Source organism: Rhinolophus ferrumequinum, chromosome 6, assembly GCF_004115265.2.
Source record: "Rhinolophus ferrumequinum isolate MPI-CBG mRhiFer1 chromosome 6, mRhiFer1_v1.p, whole genome shotgun sequence".
Taxonomy (NCBI): domain Eukaryota; kingdom Metazoa; phylum Chordata; class Mammalia; order Chiroptera; family Rhinolophidae; genus Rhinolophus; species Rhinolophus ferrumequinum.
This window is the reverse complement of record NC_046289.1, coordinates 2,734,653-2,753,560: the sequence shown is the minus strand read 5'-3', so window position 1 is coordinate 2,753,560 and position 18,908 is coordinate 2,734,653. Positions and strand designations below refer to the sequence as shown.

General features: G+C 55.3%; 1 protein-coding gene across 1 annotated transcript in view; it reads left to right on the top strand.

The window, feature by feature from the left end:
• Positions 1-17,411, top strand: part of DYNC1H1 (dynein cytoplasmic 1 heavy chain 1) — a 65,088-nt gene extending 47,677 nt beyond the window's left edge. Inside the window, exons 44-78 of the mRNA XM_033108116.1 lie at positions 110-243; positions 751-865; positions 960-1,121; positions 1,211-1,425; positions 1,524-1,728; positions 2,739-2,912; positions 3,002-3,121; positions 3,257-3,377; positions 4,567-4,762; positions 5,240-5,357; positions 5,438-5,653; positions 6,251-6,463; positions 6,570-6,697; positions 8,301-8,454; positions 8,939-9,085; positions 9,181-9,331; positions 9,485-9,738; positions 9,824-9,958; positions 10,108-10,202; positions 10,372-10,546; positions 10,719-10,794; positions 11,422-11,582; positions 11,666-11,777; positions 11,875-11,935; positions 12,022-12,145; positions 12,322-12,435; positions 13,289-13,459; positions 13,651-13,868; positions 13,960-14,063; positions 14,913-15,124; positions 15,466-15,619; positions 16,067-16,209; positions 16,353-16,521; positions 16,692-16,819; positions 17,050-17,411. Of these exons, the coding sequence (XP_032964007.1) occupies positions 110-243; positions 751-865; positions 960-1,121; positions 1,211-1,425; positions 1,524-1,728; positions 2,739-2,912; positions 3,002-3,121; positions 3,257-3,377; positions 4,567-4,762; positions 5,240-5,357; positions 5,438-5,653; positions 6,251-6,463; positions 6,570-6,697; positions 8,301-8,454; positions 8,939-9,085; positions 9,181-9,331; positions 9,485-9,738; positions 9,824-9,958; positions 10,108-10,202; positions 10,372-10,546; positions 10,719-10,794; positions 11,422-11,582; positions 11,666-11,777; positions 11,875-11,935; positions 12,022-12,145; positions 12,322-12,435; positions 13,289-13,459; positions 13,651-13,868; positions 13,960-14,063; positions 14,913-15,124; positions 15,466-15,619; positions 16,067-16,209; positions 16,353-16,521; positions 16,692-16,819; positions 17,050-17,178 (5,304 nt within the window). The 3' untranslated portion in view covers positions 17,179-17,411. The remainder of the gene's footprint in view (positions 1-109; positions 244-750; positions 866-959; positions 1,122-1,210; positions 1,426-1,523; positions 1,729-2,738; positions 2,913-3,001; positions 3,122-3,256; positions 3,378-4,566; positions 4,763-5,239; positions 5,358-5,437; positions 5,654-6,250; positions 6,464-6,569; positions 6,698-8,300; positions 8,455-8,938; positions 9,086-9,180; positions 9,332-9,484; positions 9,739-9,823; positions 9,959-10,107; positions 10,203-10,371; positions 10,547-10,718; positions 10,795-11,421; positions 11,583-11,665; positions 11,778-11,874; positions 11,936-12,021; positions 12,146-12,321; positions 12,436-13,288; positions 13,460-13,650; positions 13,869-13,959; positions 14,064-14,912; positions 15,125-15,465; positions 15,620-16,066; positions 16,210-16,352; positions 16,522-16,691; positions 16,820-17,049) is intronic.
• The last annotated feature ends 1,497 nt before the right edge of the window (positions 17,412-18,908 follow it).

Here is an 18,908-nt window from a genome sequence, read left to right as displayed (position 1 = left end):
CTTTTTCTGTTGCATTTTTAACAGCTGCTTAGTATATGGAAGTACAACTGACTTTGGTTTAATAACTAAGATGATTTCTTAGTAACTTGGTCTTACCTTTTTCCTACAGGATTACATCCCAGTAGACCAAGAAGAGCTAAGAGATTATGTCAAAGCAAGGCTGAAAGTCTTCTACGAGGAAGAGCTGGATGTCCCTCTGGTCCTGTTTAACGAAGTGTTGGACCACGTGCTCAGGATTGACCGGTGGGCTTTTTGTTGTTACAGCCTTACCTCCTGCCTCCGCTGTCCTTGATTTAGGGTCGGGGTGGGGGGCGGTCATGCCAGGCCTGGTCCATCTCCTGACGGACCTCCCGCTACGTCCCCTTCAGCCTTCTCTGCCAAGCGACTCCTCTCTTCTCTTCTTGCTTTCTAAGTCCAGCTTAACTGTCCTAAACTTGCCCACTAAGAGCTTCCTTCAGCTCTTCCTAGCACTTTACACCTACCGTGGTTACAGCCCCTCAGCCTCCTGCTAGAATTGGGTCTGTCTCCTCGTGTCATCTGAGTGTCTGCAGGACAGGCCCATGTCTTACTGCTCTTTGCTTCCCACTGGGCCTGGCAAGTAATAATTGTTCATCAAATGTCTGATGTACAAATTCAAGTTAAAATACGTTAGAAGTGTTGTTGACTAAATCCTGAAAAAGTTCAGGGCAGAGTGTCAAAGGGGATGCAGCATGAAAGCCTTAAAATCTTTCCTTCCTAATAATGTTTCAGAATATTCCGCCAACCTCAAGGCCACTTGCTTCTGATTGGTGTCAGTGGTGCGGGGAAAACCACCCTGTCCCGCTTCGTGGCCTGGATGAATGGTTTGAGCGTGTACCAGATTAAGGTGGGTGTGGCTGCAGCCTCGTAACCCACGAGGACTCGTGGGTGGTGCCCGTGGCCCCGTGCCTGAGTGGGCCTGACGCGCCGCGCTTCCTCAGGTCCACAGGAAGTACACAGGAGAGGACTTCGACGAGGATCTGCGGACGGTGCTGAGGCGCTCCGGCTGTAAAAATGAGAAGATCGCCTTTATAATGGACGAGTCCAATGTGTTAGATTCGGGATTCCTGGAGCGCATGAATACGCTTCTGGCCAATGGAGAGGTAAGTCAGTGATGTGTTGCATCGTAGTCACATGTTGCGTGGCATTGGGTGACAAGGACCGGTCAGGCAGAGTGCTGTTTTATTCCTAGGTCCCCGGTCTCTTCGAAGGAGATGAGTACGCCACACTGATGACCCAGTGTAAAGAGGGCGCCCAGAAGGAGGGCTTGATGCTGGACTCGCACGAGGAGCTGTACAAGTGGTTCACCAGCCAGGTCATCCGCAACCTCCACGTCGTCTTCACCATGAACCCGTCCTCGGAGGGCCTCAAGGACCGCGCGGCCACCTCCCCGGCACTTTTCAACAGGTACACTGGTCTGCGCTCAGCACAGTCCCAACAGCAGGCTTCCTTCCAGGGCTCAGCCTGCTCTTGGTAGCTGTTCTGAGACGTGGGCATCTTTTCAGGTGTGTGTTGAATTGGTTTGGAGACTGGTCCACAGAAGCACTGTATCAAGTTGGCAAGGAATTCACAAGTAAAATGGACCTGGAGAAGCCGAATTATATCGTGCCTGATTACATGCCAGTTGTGTATGACAAACTACCGCAGCCACCATCACATCGGGAAGCTATCGTAAATAGCTGTGTGTTTGTTCATCAGACTCTTCACCAGGTGGGTTCCGTGTTGAGATCAGGAAAAGCAAAAGTAACCGTTGTACTAAAGTAAAACTAAACTGACTCAGAAATAGAGCCTACGGTCCTTCATGTTTGACACTGTGCCATCACCCGCAAGAAATAGGCTTCTCTCCTGTGTTCTTCCCTCTGCCATTGACAGCTCAGCCTTGTCAACAGCCCTCTTACTGCTCCCATTGCTTCTTTATCTGTAAAGCGCTCTCTGTTTTTCTTTTCTCACTGCTACTGTATCCCTTGTCCTGTCCTCTCTACCGGGGATCGGTACCCCTTTTCTGTAAATGGTTCAGGCAGACAGGTGTCTGGCACGACTGCTGGGCTCTGCCATTGGAACAGAAGCCCCTGCAGCCGTGTGAGGGCGTGGCTGCCACCACCACGTTGCACTTGGAAACAGACCGTGGCAGGGTCTGACGTACTGGCTGCACAGCTCACTGACTCTTGCTCTAGAAAAGTCCAGTCCACTCCCATCTGGAAAGCTTTGTGAAAACCACTGTGAGCCTGTGGGTATCCCATCGGCCGCTTGCATGGCCTCCTGGCTTCCCCTGTGCTCCCATTCACCACTGCCCTGCTTCACGCATCTCCCTTCAGGCAGAGGGGACCAGAGCACTTGGTGACTTGGAGCCTGTACCACTTTGCCCCTCTCTTACTGGTGCATCTCTTCTTTTGGTATCTACTGAAAAGAAGCAGTAGGTAGAGGAGGCACGACTAACGTTTACGTGGTAATTACCTGTTTGGGGAGCCTTTTCCTGTGAAGTACACCTCTGAGGTTGCCATAATCACCTTCCTCATCTTAGAGAAATTTGAGGAGAAAGCTTAGAGGTTTAAGGGCCTTTTGAGATCTAAAGACCCCAACTCCAGTAGTGTGATTCCTGAGGGCGGGGTCCATGCCACCATGTCACACTGAGGTCCAGCAGGCAGAACAATTAGAGTTTCTTGCGGTCAAATCACAGAGGATGTCCTGAAAGTGAAAGCTTTAACTTCCTTTTCTGGAAGGCTAATGCTCGGCTAGCCAAACGAGGGGGCAGGACCATGGCCATCACGCCTCGGCACTACCTGGACTTCATCAACCATTACGCCAACCTATTCCACGAGAAGCGCAGCGAGCTGGAGGAGCAGCAGATGCACTTGAATGTGGGGCTTAGGAAGATCAAAGAGACGGTCGACCAGGTACATCACAGGCCTCAGTTTCACGTCCTGGGTCAGGCGCAGTGAGGGCCCTTAAGTTCTGTTTGCCTAACGTGGCTTCTGTTATTTAGGTAGAAGAGCTGCGTCGTGACTTAAGGATAAAGAGCCAAGAGCTGGAGGTAAAGAATGCAGCAGCCAACGACAAGCTGAAAAAGATGGTGAAGGACCAGCAAGAGGCCGAAAAGAAAAAGGTGCTGCTTCTATTTCAGGAAGTGCGGTCTGTGTGGGCTGGGGGGCAATCAGGGCAGGGCTAGAGGTGTCATTCCAGGGTTCAGTCGGCAGATTAAGCCATGCTTACCCAGAGCTGAGCCATCCTTCCTTTCTAGGTCATGAGCCAAGAAATTCAGGAACAGCTGCACAAGCAGCAGGAGGTGATTGCCGACAAGCAAATGAGCGTCAAAGAAGACCTGGACAAGGTGGAGCCAGCTGTCATCGAGGCCCAGAATGGTACGTACGTCCTGGTGGAGTCTGCTTCCTAGAAAGGGTGCTTTCTCCCTGCAGCTGGGGAGTGCAGGGGAGTGAACATAGCTTCCGTCAGGTTCCAGGCGTGCGCGCCTGCAAAAGCCTCCCTGCTGACACCCAAAGGCCGCTTCTGCATGCTTAGGGCGGTCTGCAGCTCTTAAGAGCAGCCGTCCTACACAGCTAGTCTGCTCTGACTGGGGCGAACAAAGGGACACAGTAAGCTTTATGTTGATATGTTGTTTTCTATCTGGTGACAATTAAACATTCTGTTTATAAACCCCTGACTTGAACGTCACCAAGAAATACTGTGAAGTATGCGGTACTGCCATCCTGTAGTCATTTCTGAGAGGGTCCTGTCATGCCCAGTGATTACTGACTTAAGGATTGACGACAGTCACTCTGCACGTGCGTGGGAAGTGCCGTAGAAAGAAGTAGGGCCCCTGGCACCCTATTTTTATTAGCGACTTGCACAGTAATTAAAAGTGCCTGTGTTCCCTTCCTGCCATTACCATTTAACTGTTTCAAATAACCTAGTTAATTATGCGTGGTTTTCATGTTGCACCACAAGATGAATTAAAAGCACCATCCAAACTATAGATTTTCATTCAGAGTAGGGTTTACAGGAGAATTTTATTTAGTTCTCACCGGCTGAGTAATTCCTTAAAAGTGTTTTCATAAAAGTTCAGGCTGGAAAACTACATTTCAGCTCGTGGAAGGCACTGGCCATTTTGTAAGAACTGTTAAATTCCACATCTTCACACAGCCAGTCAGGCAACTTCTAAACGGTGGCAGATCGAAAGCGTCTTTGTTTGAACTGTGTGAAATGCACAACTACAATGCTTAACCCATAGTTGTGTTGTCATTACATTTAAAAAACATTTTTTTAATCTTTCTGGAGGTAAAGGCACGAATGAGAACTTGTGAGATATTTTCAAAGGTCACATCCTGCTTCTTACAGAATGTCGCAGTTTGGCCTTAGTACAGTAAGAAAGGTCGGCTACTTGAGCTATTCCAGAGGATTTTTAGACAGAAACCCTGACATTTGCTTGAGCCTTCTGAGCAGCTGTCCCTTTCCTAACTGGAAAGTGTCTGAGTGTCTGGCGGTGGTTTGGTCCCCTCTCACTGCCCCGCTTTCTTCCTCCCACTCCACCCTCTCACACGTCACTGCGCTCAGCTGTCAAGTCGATAAAGAAGCAGCACCTAGTGGAGGTACGGTCCATGGCCAACCCCCCTGCCGCCGTGAAGCTGGCGCTCGAGTCCATCTGTTTGCTGCTGGGGGAGAGTACGACCGACTGGAAGCAGATACGCTCCGTCATCATGAGAGAGAACTTCATCCCCACCATCGTGAACTTCTCCGCGGAGGAGATCAGGTGACTTGCCGGGAGGTGGAAGGACTGTTCGCGTGTCAGGCGGTGTTTCCTTTTCTCCTGGCCTTGTGTGAGCTGTCAGATGCCAGGAGGCAGCGTCAGTTACTTTTGTCACACAAATGCCTTCCCAGGCCATTGCGATGTAGTCAGATGTCTTCCCCACGTTCCTCCTCGCTGTCGTTTTCTGATCTCTTAACGTAACCCTGCGAGCCGAATCCTTGCTGTGGTCAGAGCGGGGGCCACCCGCCTGCTGCCTCAGAGCCGGCCCTAGTCTGTCTCCTGTTGGGGGAAAGGGCAAGAGGCCTGATGGTCAGAGTCCTCAGAAACAGTGTCCACTGTCACCTAGAACAGGAATCATTCTGGCTCGTCCTCCGTGGTCACTGGGCCAGTAGGTGGAACTGGGCTTTCCATTTCGATTTCCTAACAGCATCCCTTCACTGTTGCCCTACATGTGCTTAGAAATGCACCCCTCTTTTGCAGTGATGCCATAAGGGAGAAGATGAAGAAAAACTACATGTCCAACCCAAGCTACAATTACGAAATTGTGAACCGGGCCTCCCTAGCCTGCGGCCCCATGGTGAAATGGGCAATAGCACAGGTAACGCGCAGGCCGGGGACTCCTGCGGGCGACGCTGTCTGTCCGGTCATTGAATAACAGTTACCGTTCACCCTGCTCAGCTCAACTACGCAGACATGTTGAAGCGGGTGGAGCCTCTGCGTAATGAGCTGCAGAAGCTGGAGGACGACGCTAAGGACAACCAGCAGAAGGCCAACGAGGTGGAGCAGATGATCCGCGACCTGGAGGCCAGCATCGCCCGCTACAAGGAGGAGTACGCCGTGCTCATCTCGGAGGCCCAGGCCATCAAGGCTGACCTGGCCGCCGTCGAGGCCAAAGTAAGCGCATCTTGGGGCTCTGGGGCTCGCTGCTGACTCTCCGAAGTTCACATGCTGTGCTCGCTGGCCCGTTTGGTGGAAGCAGGGTTCACACGTTAGCGTGTGCTGCATGGCCGTTGCAGTGAACTAGCTCTGTGATGTCCTAAGGTCCTGATGACGCTGTCCTGCATACGTGTAGATAGGGACCGACTGAGCAGTCTAGAGTGAGGGCGTCTTTGTCAGGGTCTGCACCGCCGCCCCATTGCTCACACCTGCACGCCTCATCACCCCTCAGAATACTAATCCCTGCCACAGCACCACTCCCTCCAGGCCAACCCGCAACAGCTGTCCCTCCCACCTCTTCCTTCTTCCTGCCCCATCTCTGCTCACTCACAAGGCTGACACTTAATCTCTGCACTCTCTCCCGCTGATGACATTCTAAGACTGTCGTCATGGAGGTGGATGATCTGGGCCCCATCTCTTTGGGGACAGCTTGAGCAGGTTTCTATTGAACAGCTTGAGCGGATTTCTATTTTTAGCCCACCCAAAACCCTGCACCTAATGTGGAGGGACAAATTTGCACTTTTCTGTATAACTCCTGTTGGGTCTTCCTTTTAGGTAAACCGGAGCACTGCTCTTCTGAAGAGTTTGTCTGCTGAACGCGAGCGATGGGAAAAAACAAGTGAAACTTTCAAAAACCAGATGTCTACCATCGCTGGTGACTGTCTCTTGTCAGCTGCGTTTATTGCTTATGCGGGTTATTTTGACCAGCAGATGCGGCAAAACTTGTTTACCACCTGGTCCCATCACTTACAGCAGGCCAATATCCAGGTAACGGTCTGCAGGGAGTTAAAAAAGATGTGAGCCAAATTGCTGTTGGGTAAACTTGTCCTGAGCGGACACCGTGACAGGACAGCCAACCGCCCTACCCTCTCAGTTCCGCACAGATATTGCAAGGACGGAGTACCTTTCCAATGCGGATGAGCGTCTTCGCTGGCAGGCCAGCTCCCTACCTGCGGACGACTTGTGCACCGAAAATGCGATCATGCTGAAACGCTTCAACAGGTAGGGAGAGCAGGTTAGATAGAGGGCAGCAACCGCAGTTTCATTTTTATTCAAAACACACCTTTGAAGAGATGAACAAAAATTGAGAGTGGGCGTGTAGTGCTGACACGGTTCGCACGGTCTCCTGGTGAGGCGTGCGTGGTTCCTGTTATCCTTCCATCTGACTAAATTGTTCTGCGGTGAATGTTCCTGGTGTAACCGTTTGAAATTCATTGTCAGGGTTGTGTGTCAGGTTGGACATTAGGACAGACCCTCTTCCAACATTATAACTGAAAATATTCAGCTAGAAAGAGTTAAAGGGGAAATTGCTGCCTGTTGTTCGGTTCAGAAGGCCAGAGTAAGAAATGGAATGTAACTCCACGCCACTGCAGGTCAGGGGCAGTTCTCGGGCTGAGCCCGAGAAGGGCACGCTGCCCGGTGGCGCTTCTGACACCCAGGCACCCTGGGGGTTTCTTTTTCCTTTTTTTTTTTTTTTTTTTTAGAAAAAAGGAAACTTACTCCCAGATTTCTTTTTAATTTCATCTAAATGTGTTGGGTCATTGTCCCAGGGACACAAAGAAGATGGAGCACTCGTGTCGGTGGTGTCTGATTTTTATGCACAAACCTGCGGGTTCCATGAACGAATGGCTCCGCAGCCATCAGGCGGTGCTGCTGACACTGTTGATTCACCGGTAGTCTGCAGGGCTGGAGTCGTCTCGGGGCAAAGTGTGCACGCTTCTGTTTAGTCAGTGGCCCGGCACACGTGGAGAATGACAGATCTGAGAATGTTCTTGAGGATGGAGTGTGTACTCGCAGAAGACAGGAAGTGCCCCAGACGCCCCTCGTTATGGGCCAGTTAACACGAGTGTGCGTCTCCACAGTGGGAGGCCGGGAGACCAGGCCGTTCAGACAGAGCCTGTGCGCACAGGGCGCTCCAGCAGTGCGAGTGAGGAGAACAGGTGCCGAGCGGGGCGGGGTGTGCTCCCCTGGACACGTGTGTCTGCAAGCCCCTAAGCCGACGCATGGATAGACCAGAAACGGGCCCCAAGGATGGGGGTGGTTCTCACCATGTGCCCTTTCATGTGTGTGTGTGTGTGTGTGTGTAGTACATGTTTTTACATTTTTTAATTGGCTATGTGGCTGAACACTTGTCTTTTCGTGCCTCATTTTCCTCATTTGTAAAAATGGTTGTGAACAGTCCTATCTCATCAGGCTATTGTGAGGATTAAAGGAAGTGTCTGTGCTTTGCCAGGAGCCCTGGCAGTTTGAACTCTGTCAGGTGTTGGTGGTCACTGTCTGGAAGGGCCATCAGTGATGCACAGAACAGTAATTCTAGGCTCGTGCGCTCAGCCTTGGGAGACAAGCGCGGGCAGGACACTGAGCGAGGAGGCCCCGTGCGTGCCCCAGAGAGTTAACTGCTTCACAGAGTGGAGACCTGTCACCACTCGTTACAGAAGTTCTACAGAAAGATGATCATAGCATTAAGCCCTCAAGTCAGTCTTTGTTGGGAAGTCTGGAAACCACACTGAGTGGGGGGCAGTGTCCGTCTGCCTGGTTGGGGCTCTGCCCACCGTGTTCTCGTGCTTCCCTTGGCTTCTTCACAGCTCTTCCGCCTCCCCCTTAGGTACCCGCTGATCATTGACCCCTCTGGACAGGCCACAGAGTTCATCATGAATGAATACAAGGACCGGAAGATCACGCGGACCAGCTTCCTGGACGACGCCTTCAGGAAGAACTTGGAGAGTGCCCTGCGGTTTGGTAACCCCTTGCTGGTGCAGGTGTGTGCGCACCCGCGTCCTGCCAAGGGGATTCTTTAGGGCCGTTTCTGGGTTGTTTCAAACACGGGTGATGTGAAACCCAGCTGAATTACATAATACAAAGCGACAATTCAACGCTGCAAGACTTCATTTGATATCACAGCAAGGATAAAGCCTTGAGATTGCTCTGTTAAAAAATGAACCCAACAAAAGCGGCGTTTGCACTTAAAATCCCTCTTAGTCTGGACCACCGTCCACTGGTTCTTTGTGCAGTGATGGACGGACATGTTTAGTCTGTGCTAGTAGGATGGGAGCCACACTGAGCTCAGCGTGTGACTAGTGTGACCAAGGGATGGGACTGGAAACGTGGCCAGTGGCTGTCGTAGTGGCCAGGGCAGGTCTGAATGCTGGGTGCTGCTGGGAAGGTGTGTCTGGAGTCGGAAGCTGGTGTCAGTACATCAGACACTAAAACCCTAATCATCACACTCCTTACATGTGACTGCAGGATGTGGAAAGCTACGATCCAGTTCTGAACCCAGTATTGAACCGTGAGGTCCGGCGAACCGGGGGCAGAGTGCTGATTACCCTCGGTGACCAGGATATAGACCTGTCGCCATCGTTTGTCATCTTCTTGTCCACCCGCGATCCAACTGTAAGCAACGAGGCACTTCACATGTGAAAATGTGGCGATGTTGGGTGTTCCAGCTGAAGTAACAAAGCAGACTGTCCTGTTACTCCTCCTGGCAGGTTGAGTTCCCACCAGATCTCTGCTCCCGGGTCACCTTTGTCAACTTCACAGTCACCCGTAGCAGTTTACAAAGCCAGTGTCTAAATGAAGTACTGAAAGCGGAAAGACCTGATGTGGACGAAAAACGTTCCGATCTTCTCAAACTTCAAGGTACATTTCTGGGTCTGTGGCTTGTAGGTTCTGGAGGCAGGAGGAGGCTGAACTAATAAGCGACGGGATGTTTCCGGCGTATGTCAGACTGTCAGCTTTCCTGTGAAATAAGGTAAGTCCTCCAGCCGACTCTGGATGTTTTGGTCCCTTCAGGGGAGTTTCAGCTGCGTTTACGGCAGCTAGAGAAATCTCTGCTGCAAGCTCTGAACGAGGTGAAAGGGCGCATTTTGGACGACGACACGATCATAACGACTCTGGAGAACCTCAAGAGGGAGGCGGCCGAGGTGACAAGAAAGGTTGAAGAGACGGACATTGTGATGCAGGAAGTGGAGACCGTGTCCCAGCAGTACCTGCCACTGTCCACTGCCTGCAGCAGTATCTACTTCACCATGGAGTCTCTGAAACAGGTGACCGCGTGGGTCGCCCAGGCGGGTGAGGGCCCATGGCACTGAGCTGTGGGGAGCTCACGGCCCGCCCACCGCCTTCTTTCAGATACACTTCCTGTACCAGTACTCCCTGCAGTTCTTCCTGGACATCTATCACAACGTCTTGTACGAGAACCCGAACCTGAAGTCCCTCACGGACCACACACAGCGCCTGTCCATCATAACAAAGGACCTCTTCCAGGTGCGGAGCCGGCGCGTGGCAGTCCGGGGCGGGAGGAGCCGGCGCGTGGCCATCCCGAGGCGGGAGGAGCTGGCGCGTGGCCGTCCCGGGGCAGGAGTCCCAGGTGGGCCGCTTCCTTGATAGCTGCAGTGTTTCTGGCTTGTCCCCAGGTGGCGTTCAACCGGGTGGCCAGAGGCATGCTGCACCAGGACCACATCACCTTCGCCATGCTGCTGGCCAGAATCAAGCTGAAGGGCACCATCGGGTAAGGCCGGCCACTCTGCCTCTCCTCCACCCTAGACGGCGGCACTCTCTGGGTTGCCCGCGAGCATTTCGTGTTACACGAGTTGTGGTTTCCCTTTAAGTCCTTATGCACGTTGAGTGTCCATAGAAATGAGCGTAAGAGCCCCAGCTCGCCCGCTGCCCCCCTGCAGGGAGCCCACGTACGATGCCGAGTTCCAGCACTTCCTGAGAGGGAAGGAGATCGTGCTTAGTGCTGGCTCCACACCCGAGATCCGGGGCTTGACCGTGGAACAGGCTGAAGCGGTTGTGAGGCTGAGCTGTCTCCCTGCCTTCAAGGATCTGATTGCAAAGGTTCAGGCCGACGAGGTGGGTGTTCTTCTGAATGTTCCCCAGGAAATTTCCCCAGGAAATTGGCAGTGAGGAACTGTGTGTCGTGGTGTTTGTGCACACACGTCAAATGTCTGCATGCTAGTCCTGCCTTCTGTGCCCACAAAGACGGGCTCTGCCCGCGGTGACGTTCCCACTGTTGTCTCCACAGCAATTTGGCATCTGGCTGGACAGCAGCTCCCCAGAGCAGACGGTGCCGTACCTCTGGAATGAAGAAGCCCCTGCAAGTAAGCCCCCGGTCTCCTCCCTCGTGTTGCCCTTCTGGACCCACATGTCACGTGGGGCCCCACTGCTGGAAGAAGGGACGCTGCCAGAAACTAGTCACTGGTTCCTATGACAAGTATCTGTGTTCAAACTTTCAGAGTTGGCTAGAAGTGGGAGAGCAAAACATTCCTAATTCCTGTCCAGCGCACGCTTAAATTAGACCAAAAGAGGAACGAGAGGAAGGCCCTTGCCAGCACAGGGAAATGGGCAGTTCTTGAGTGTTAACCGAGGCCCTGGGCGAGCCAGGCCCCCAGAAGGGGAAGAGGCAATGAGCCCCAGCCGGCTGCAAGTGGTGACTGATCTGCAGACGCTCCTGAGAGTTCAGGGGACCAGCCTGCAGGAGCCGCTACCAGTGGAACCATTTAAAATCAGCAACAGCCACAGCACGCAGAGATCGAAGCAATAGGTGCTGTCATCGGTTTGTCCAGAGGGTTCATGAGGACACAGGAGGTGGTGACTGTCCTTTGAGCTGTGTCTTGGACACTGAGTGTTTGCCAAGCGAAGGCTCATAGCAAGAACAGACCAGGCAGGGGGACAGCTCACGGTCTGTCCTGTCACCAACCCCCCCGTCCCGTGTGGCCTCGTTTCAGCACCCATCGGGCAAGCCATCCACCGCCTGCTCCTGATTCAGGCCTTCCGGCCCGACCGCCTGCTGGCCATGGCCCACGTGTTTGTCTCCACCAACCTCGGGGAGTCCTTCATGTCCATCATGGAGCAGCCGCTCGACCTGACCCACATTGTGGACACAGAGGTGCGCCTCGTCCCTCTGTCCTACCGCAGCCTCCACACCAGTCTGCCGGGTGCTTGGACTGAACGTGACCTATTCATCTGCAGGTAAAGCCGAACACTCCCGTCCTGATGTGCTCTGTGCCCGGGTATGACGCCAGTGGACACGTGGAGGACCTCGCGGCCGAGCAGAACACACAGATCACTTCTATCGCAATCGGTAAGGGGCTCGATCTCTCTCGGGCTGGGGCCCCCACAGCTCAGGCAGGCTCTGAGTTCCGCGCCTGCCATGCTGACACCAAGCTTTCTGGCACCAGGCTCGGCAGAAGGCTTCAACCAAGCAGATAAGGCGATAAACACAGCTGTGAAGTCCGGCAGGTAGGCCTGTTTGTCTGTTTGGAAAGCCCTGGCCCAAGAGCTCAGACAGGAGCCTGAAGCTGGCTTGGCTGTCACTCTTCCTGCAGGTGGGTGATGCTGAAAAACGTCCACCTGGCCCCAGGGTGGCTGATGCAGCTAGAGAAGAAGCTGCACTCGCTGCAGCCGCACGCGTGTTTCAGACTCTTCCTCACCATGGAGATTAACCCCAAGGTGGGCCGGCGGGTGGGCAGGGGCGGGACGCCACTCTTGGTGCCATTTGGGCTCTTTGTGTTCAAATGTGTGTGTGTGTGTGTGTGTGTGTGTGTGTGTGTGTGTACACGTGCATGCGTGTGCACGTGCGCTGAAGCGCCCAGACAGCCGAGTGGTGACGGGCGCCGTCTTCTCAGGTGCCCGTGAACCTGCTGCGCGCCGGCCGCATCTTCGTGTTCGAGCCGCCCCCGGGGGTCAAGGCCAACATGTTGAGGACGTTCAGCAGCATCCCCGTGTCACGTATCTGCAAGGTAAGCGCGTGTTGTGTCGGCCCAGACAGGCCCGCCCCTGAATTCACACCCGGGCCCCGCGCCTCCCAGAGACACCCGCGTGGCTACTTGTACAGGGAATTTTACTTAACTGCAGGCAAGTTTCCTTCCGGTGAACAGATGTTTGGTGGCAGGGTCGTGACAGTTAGGCTCCCAGGTGAGCAGACACGTCCACAATAAAGCTCTAGCCTGAACCCAGATGTGTATCCTAGACTATATGTCTGGGGACCCTCCGCTCCCAGGCACGGGCCACCCCAAGGCTGAGGCTGCGGGGCAGGAGGAGGGGGACCCTGGAACAGCGTGGCAGGTATTAGGGGTACTGACCTCTATGCAGTCAAAAGTCTGTGGATAAATTTTGATCCCCCAAAACTTCAGTCCCTCGGAATCCACAGGGATTGGCGCTAGGATGCCATGTGGACACCAAACTCCATGGAAGCCCAAGTCCCCCCATAAAATGGTGTCGATCGATGCATGTAGTCGGCCCCCCTCATCTGCGGGTGTGCAACCTGGGGACACAGAGGGCTGACTGAACATGTGTCAGACCGGCGCAGTCCAAGCCGTGTTGTTCAGGGGCCAGCTGTACTTGGTGCTATAATGCACCTTTTCCGACGCTTAGAATAAACGTTTTCTGTGTAATTCTCTGTTGGCTGAATAACGTGTCTCAGTATCTGCTATTTGTATTTGCTTATGCCAAGCCCTGGAGTGCGAAGTGGTTCATGTTAGACGTGGGAGCTCTTTTTAAAGCTGTGGTTCTCATGGAGGATCCGCTCTATTTTCTCAGAAGAAAGGACGCTGCTTTCTGCTGATTCTGTCCTTGATAACACTTTCCCTCTAGTCTCCCAACGAGCGTGCTCGTTTGTACTTCCTGCTGGCCTGGTTCCACGCCATCATCCAAGAACGCTTACGATACGCTCCCCTGGGGTGGTCAAAGAAGTATGAATTCGGGGAGTCGGATCTGCGGTCAGCCTGCGACACCGTGGACACATGGCTGGATGACACGGCAAAGGCAAGTGTGGGCTGTGCCACGTGAGGTAGACAGGAAGTACATGGTAACGTGGTGATGCGAGGTCGTGTGCTCAACTCACACACGCAGGTGGGAAAGCACCTGTTAGCGGTGAGAAAGCGGGAGGAGGCTGCAGGCAGAGCCAGGTGGTGCCAGCCCCCGACCTGCACACTCACCCACCTGTCCCCACCCAGGGGAGGCAGAACATCTCTCCGGATAAGATCCCGTGGTCCGCACTGAAGACCTTGATGGCCCAGTCCATCTACGGTGGGCGAGTGGACAATGAGTTTGACCAGCGTCTGCTCAACACTTTCCTGGAGCGTCTGTTCACGACGAAGAGTTTCGACAGTGAATTCAAGCTGGCCTGCAAGGTCGACGGGCACAAAGACATTCAAATGCCAGACGGCATCAGGTACGAGCCTGCCTCCCGGGACAGCCACGGTGGCACCCTGGGCGGCTTCTGGCGTTGCACATGACAGCATTTCTAACGTGCTCTGTTGCAGGCGAGAGGAGTTTGTGCAGTGGGTGGAGCTGCTCCCCGACACCCAGACGCCCTCCTGGCTGGGCCTGCCCAACAACGCCGAGCGGGTCCTCCTCACCACGCAGGGTGAGTCCCTCCCGGTACCAGCTGCTCCTCACTCACTCCTCGCGGAGGTGAGGAGTCATCGGCCCCACCTGCTGTCTGTCTTGCAGCACAGGCTCAGTTCTGGGCAAAAGGCCTGACACTCATGTAAACGAGGTTTGGACATGGCATTTAGGTTTTCACCTTACGTTCAGAAATAGTTCCATTTTTCTTCTTAGGGTTGCCAAGTACTGGTGATAAGTCAGAGTAGCAGGTGCGTCCCTGTGAATGCCCTCTCAGGATTACAGTGACTGTCATCTGAGCCCCCGTCACACCAGCACTCTGCTAGGGTGTCACCACCAGTCCCACCTTAGAGCAGCACTGCAGCCCAGGCCTAACAGGTTGCCCAAGGTCACTGGCCCACGTGGAGGCCTTGAGCCCTGAGCCGACACCTCTGCTGTCTGGCCTTCAGGCAGCCACGCGGCTCAGGGACGAGGACGGTGAGGGCAGGCACACCAAAGCCAGAGCAGGCAGGGACAGGCATTTGAGAGGGAGCCGGTGGTGATTCCTGGGGTTCATGTGGTCCAGGCCGCAAGTAGTCACGAGTCCCCAGGGCAGGTGGCCCCGAGCCCCTCCCTCGGCTGTTCCGCAGAAGCCTCTCTCTGGTCCTTGCACTCTCAGGTTGCTGGTCCAGGCCCCGCAGTCATGACTTGGTCTGGTACCACTTTTTCTCTGTATTTGCCTCCCCGTCTGTCTGGCCAGGCCATGTTCTGTGCCCACTTGGTATATTGTGAGTCCACGTGTGCCATAGTCTTTCCATTTATGTCCTCCTTCCTCTGGTCTCCTGCCTGTCCCTCCCCTCCCCCACCCATCGTTGGTGCAACTGCGGCCCAGGTGTGGACGTGATCAGCAAGATGCTAAAGATGCAGGTGCTGGAGGACGAGGACGACCTGGCATACGCGGAGACCGAGAAGAAGGCGCGAGTGGACTCCACATCGGACGGGCGGCCCGCCTGGATGAGGACACTGCACACCACCGCCTCCAACTGGCTGCACCTCATCCCCCAGACACTGAGTCATCTCAAACGGACGGTGGACAACATCAAGGTGGCCGGGGCTGCCCCAGATGGTCTTAGCAAGACAGACGGGAGGGCGAGCTGTGCAGAGGCCCAGACTGGGGGCTAACCCTCCTCAGAGTGATTAGAAATGCCCCGCAGGTCGTCCTGCCACGAGCTAGCTCAATGACTCTCCAGATTCTGGAGAGTCGTTGGGGCTGCTTCCGACCAGCTTCCTGCACGGTCTGGTCCCAGATCGGGCTCAGGTGCAGCTGTGGGGACCTGGCCCGGGCTGTGACTCCTGGGGCTCCCGGAGGTCGGCTTACTCTGGCTGGCTGCAGCAGGGGCCTCTTCTAAACGGCCCCCTCATTCTGGCTTCTCTCCGCACGACAGGACCCTCTGTTCAGGTTCTTTGAGAGAGAAGTGAAGATGGGAGCGAAATTACTGCAGGACGTCCGCCAGGACCTTGCTGATGTCGTTCAAGTGTGTGAAGGGAAGAAGAAGCAGACCAACTACCTGCGCACACTCATAAACGAACTGGTGAAAGGTGCGCAGGGAAGCTGTGTGCCGGGCGTGCGTTGGTCCTGTGTTGACATGACACGTCCCAGGCCGTCCACTCCCTCTGCAGCCGTCCCTCCGACGGCAGCTGGGGGCCTCCCTGGAGCACAAGCTCAGAAATGTCGGAAGAGTTTTCCTTCTACTAAAATCTTTCTGCAATTGCTGCAGTATTTAGGGGCGGGCACAGGACAGAGGAAATGTTGGGGGCGTGGCTTGAGTATGAGCGACAGGGCAGCCTCAGGTGTCTCCCGTTGGCCCCGAGAGCCTGAGCCGCCAGTGACAGAGTCACACCAGGCCATGTGTGATGGGAGAGGGTAGCTGTGGTGTCATGGGGGCGAGCCTGGTCCTCCAGACACCCCGTCAGTCACCCTGGACTGTCGAGTGGGGGGGCGGGGCTATACCTGACGCCGGCCTGGGGCCTCCCTCCCCTCCACAGGGATCCTGCCTCGGAGCTGGTCGCACTACACCGTGCCTGCCGGCATGACCGTCATCCAGTGGGTGTCCGACTTCAGCGAGAGGGTCAAACAGCTGCAGAACATCTCACAGGCGGCCGCGTCTGGCGGCGCCAAGGAGCTAAAGGTTGTGATGGCAGCTCCTGAGAAGCCTGGTGGCGGTTGGCGCTGCCCTGGGTTTGGGGCAGCAGCTGGGGGGCCAGGCAGAGGCCCGGCTCTGAGCTGGGAGAGCAGGTGGGCTCGCTCCTCACCGGCTGCTTCCTCTCACAGAACATCCACGTGTGTCTGGGCGGACTGTTTGTGCCCGAGGCGTACATCACCGCCACCCGGCAGTATGTGGCCCAGGCCAACAGCTGGTCCCTGGAGGAGCTGTGCTTGGAGGTCAATGTCACCACCTCGCAGAATGCCACCCTCGATGCCTGCAGCTTTGGAGTCACGGGTGAGTTGGAGTGTGCAGACCCAGGTCCGTGGTCCTAGCTTCTGTCTCAAGGCCCCCGCCTGCACCCACACAGAGGTGTTTAAGGGCCGGATGGTGGGAGCGGAGCTGAGCCCGAGGCCGGTGAGTGCCGGGGCTGTTCCCACTCCATTGGTTTGACTTCCTCCTCCCAGGGTTGAAGCTGCAGGGGGCCACGTGCAGCAACAACAAGCTCTCCCCCTCCAATGCCATCTCCACTGTCCTCCCGCTGACGCAGCTGCGCTGGGTCAAGCAGACAAATGCAGAGAAAAAGGCCAGTGTGGTAAGGGGCACCCCCGTCCTGTGGGCAGGGAGACGCGGCGAGACCCCCTTAGTCATTTCCCTCTTCCTACTGCCGAGCTCTGCCCGTGACGGAATCGGCACCTCCCGGGAGAAAGCGCCCGTTGCCCTCTGCCACAAAGCCCTGCACCCCACAGCCGCCCTCAGCCGTGTCGAGGCGGGTGTCTCGCCGGCCCCTGGGTCAGCGCTGAGCCCCTCTGCCCTTCCTCATAGGTGACCCTACCCGTCTACCTGAACTTCACCCGTGCAGACCTCATCTTCACGGTGGACTTTGAAATCGCCACCAAAGAAGACCCTCGCAGCTTCTACGAGCGTGGCGTCGCAGTCCTCTGCACAGAGTGAAACCACACTTTTCTAGCTCCCTCTTTCTGTACTGGTAAAATGCAATATTTAACATTTATTCATTATTAAAACGTTTGGAAGCTATGGACTTGTCAAAGGAAAGTCGTTGGTTCGAGGTTAGAGGAACGTGAAGGAGGCCTGACGGTTGGGACTGGTGGAACGTGGAAGGACGATGCACGTGTTTGGAGGGGAAATAGCATGGCTTGTTTTATGAAATAAAACACTAAGCATGACCTGCCTCCCGCCTCTTCTGTCTCCGCGCTGGTCCCGGGCACTTCGGGCACTAGGGGAGCTCAGCACCGGCGAAGAATGAAGAACCTGGGCCCTTCAGGGACACGGGAACGGCCAGAAAAGGGCCGGGTCCGTCCTGGGTCAATAGTCGACCCCTTAGCTTGTGCGCCCTGGCCTGCCATCCCTTGTGGTGGGGCCTGGCGCCATTTCCTGCGTCACATAAGGTGCTGACGTCCTGGTCCAGTTCTGCCACCTGTCCCGCCTCCTCCCTGGTACCGTCATTCCTGCAGAGCCTGAGGTGGCACCAAGTAGAGGAAGCTCCTGTGGGACGTGACGGATGTGGTGTCCCTGGGAAAATAGGCCTTGTGAGAGCTCCTGGGGTTGATCAGGGAGCAGCCCAGGCCTCAGGCCCTGTGATAAAACCTGTTCATCCTGCTGCTGGACCACCCATGACCCACCCCCCCATGTGACCCGTGTTTGGCCACCAGCCACGTGATGGTCTGATTCCTGGCTAGACGGTCAGGCTCTGTCCCCCGCACCCCCAGGGCTTCTGTGAGCTGCCAGGCTCCAAATGTCTCCAGGCCTGAAGGCTAGACTCAGTCTGCTCCTTGCCCACTTCTGGAATGTTCCACCAGGGGTCTCTAGGTGGCTTGGTTACAGTCCAAAGCTGTATTCCACTGAACATGGGCTCATTTAAAATGTTTTTCTCTGAACCAATAAAGATTTTCAGCATTTCTACGGTGGGCATGCTGGATGGTGCTGCAGGGTCTCACCTGAGAAGAGCTGGGCCAGGGCCCTGGGAACACAGGACAGCTCCCAGCAGGGCACAGCTGCTCCCAGCCCCCCCCGCCCCGGCCACCACTGAGACACTCGTCCACCTAGAGGCTGGGGGTTGGGGACGGGAAGGTCACCACAGGTACAGGATTGCGGTTCCCCCATCTAGGGCTGCCATATGGACCCCACGAGTGCCCAAGGCCTATCTGACACCCAGGGGACAACACCCAGGTCCAGGCCTTCTTGAGCTTCACTCCCAACCCACCCCACCCCCACAATGAGCTCAGTCCATGGGCCTGAGGGGGACCCCCCACCTCTGGGGCCACCTACTTGCCCTGCAGTTGGAGGGTCAGGCTGTACAGTGGCCACAGTGCTACTTGTCCTCACCAGTAGAGCTGGCAGAAGGGACCAGAGCAGTCTCCCGAGGGGCGAGCTCCACCAGCCACGTCCCCACCCACCAGGAGAGACGAGCGGCTCCGGTCATGGGGTGCAGCCCCTTTTATTGGCACTGGACAGCGGCCATAGAGGAGAGGGGCTCAGCGCCCAGCGCTAACTCCAGCTCCAGGATGTCACTGGGTTCATACCTGTTGGAAAGTGAAAAACCCTGAAACTGGGAAAAGCACAACAGCCACCTACTGCCACCCGTTTTTAGATACTACCACGTCAAGGCCACCATCACGCCCACAGACTGAGCCAAAACCAGCTGCTCAGAAAACCCCTGCTCC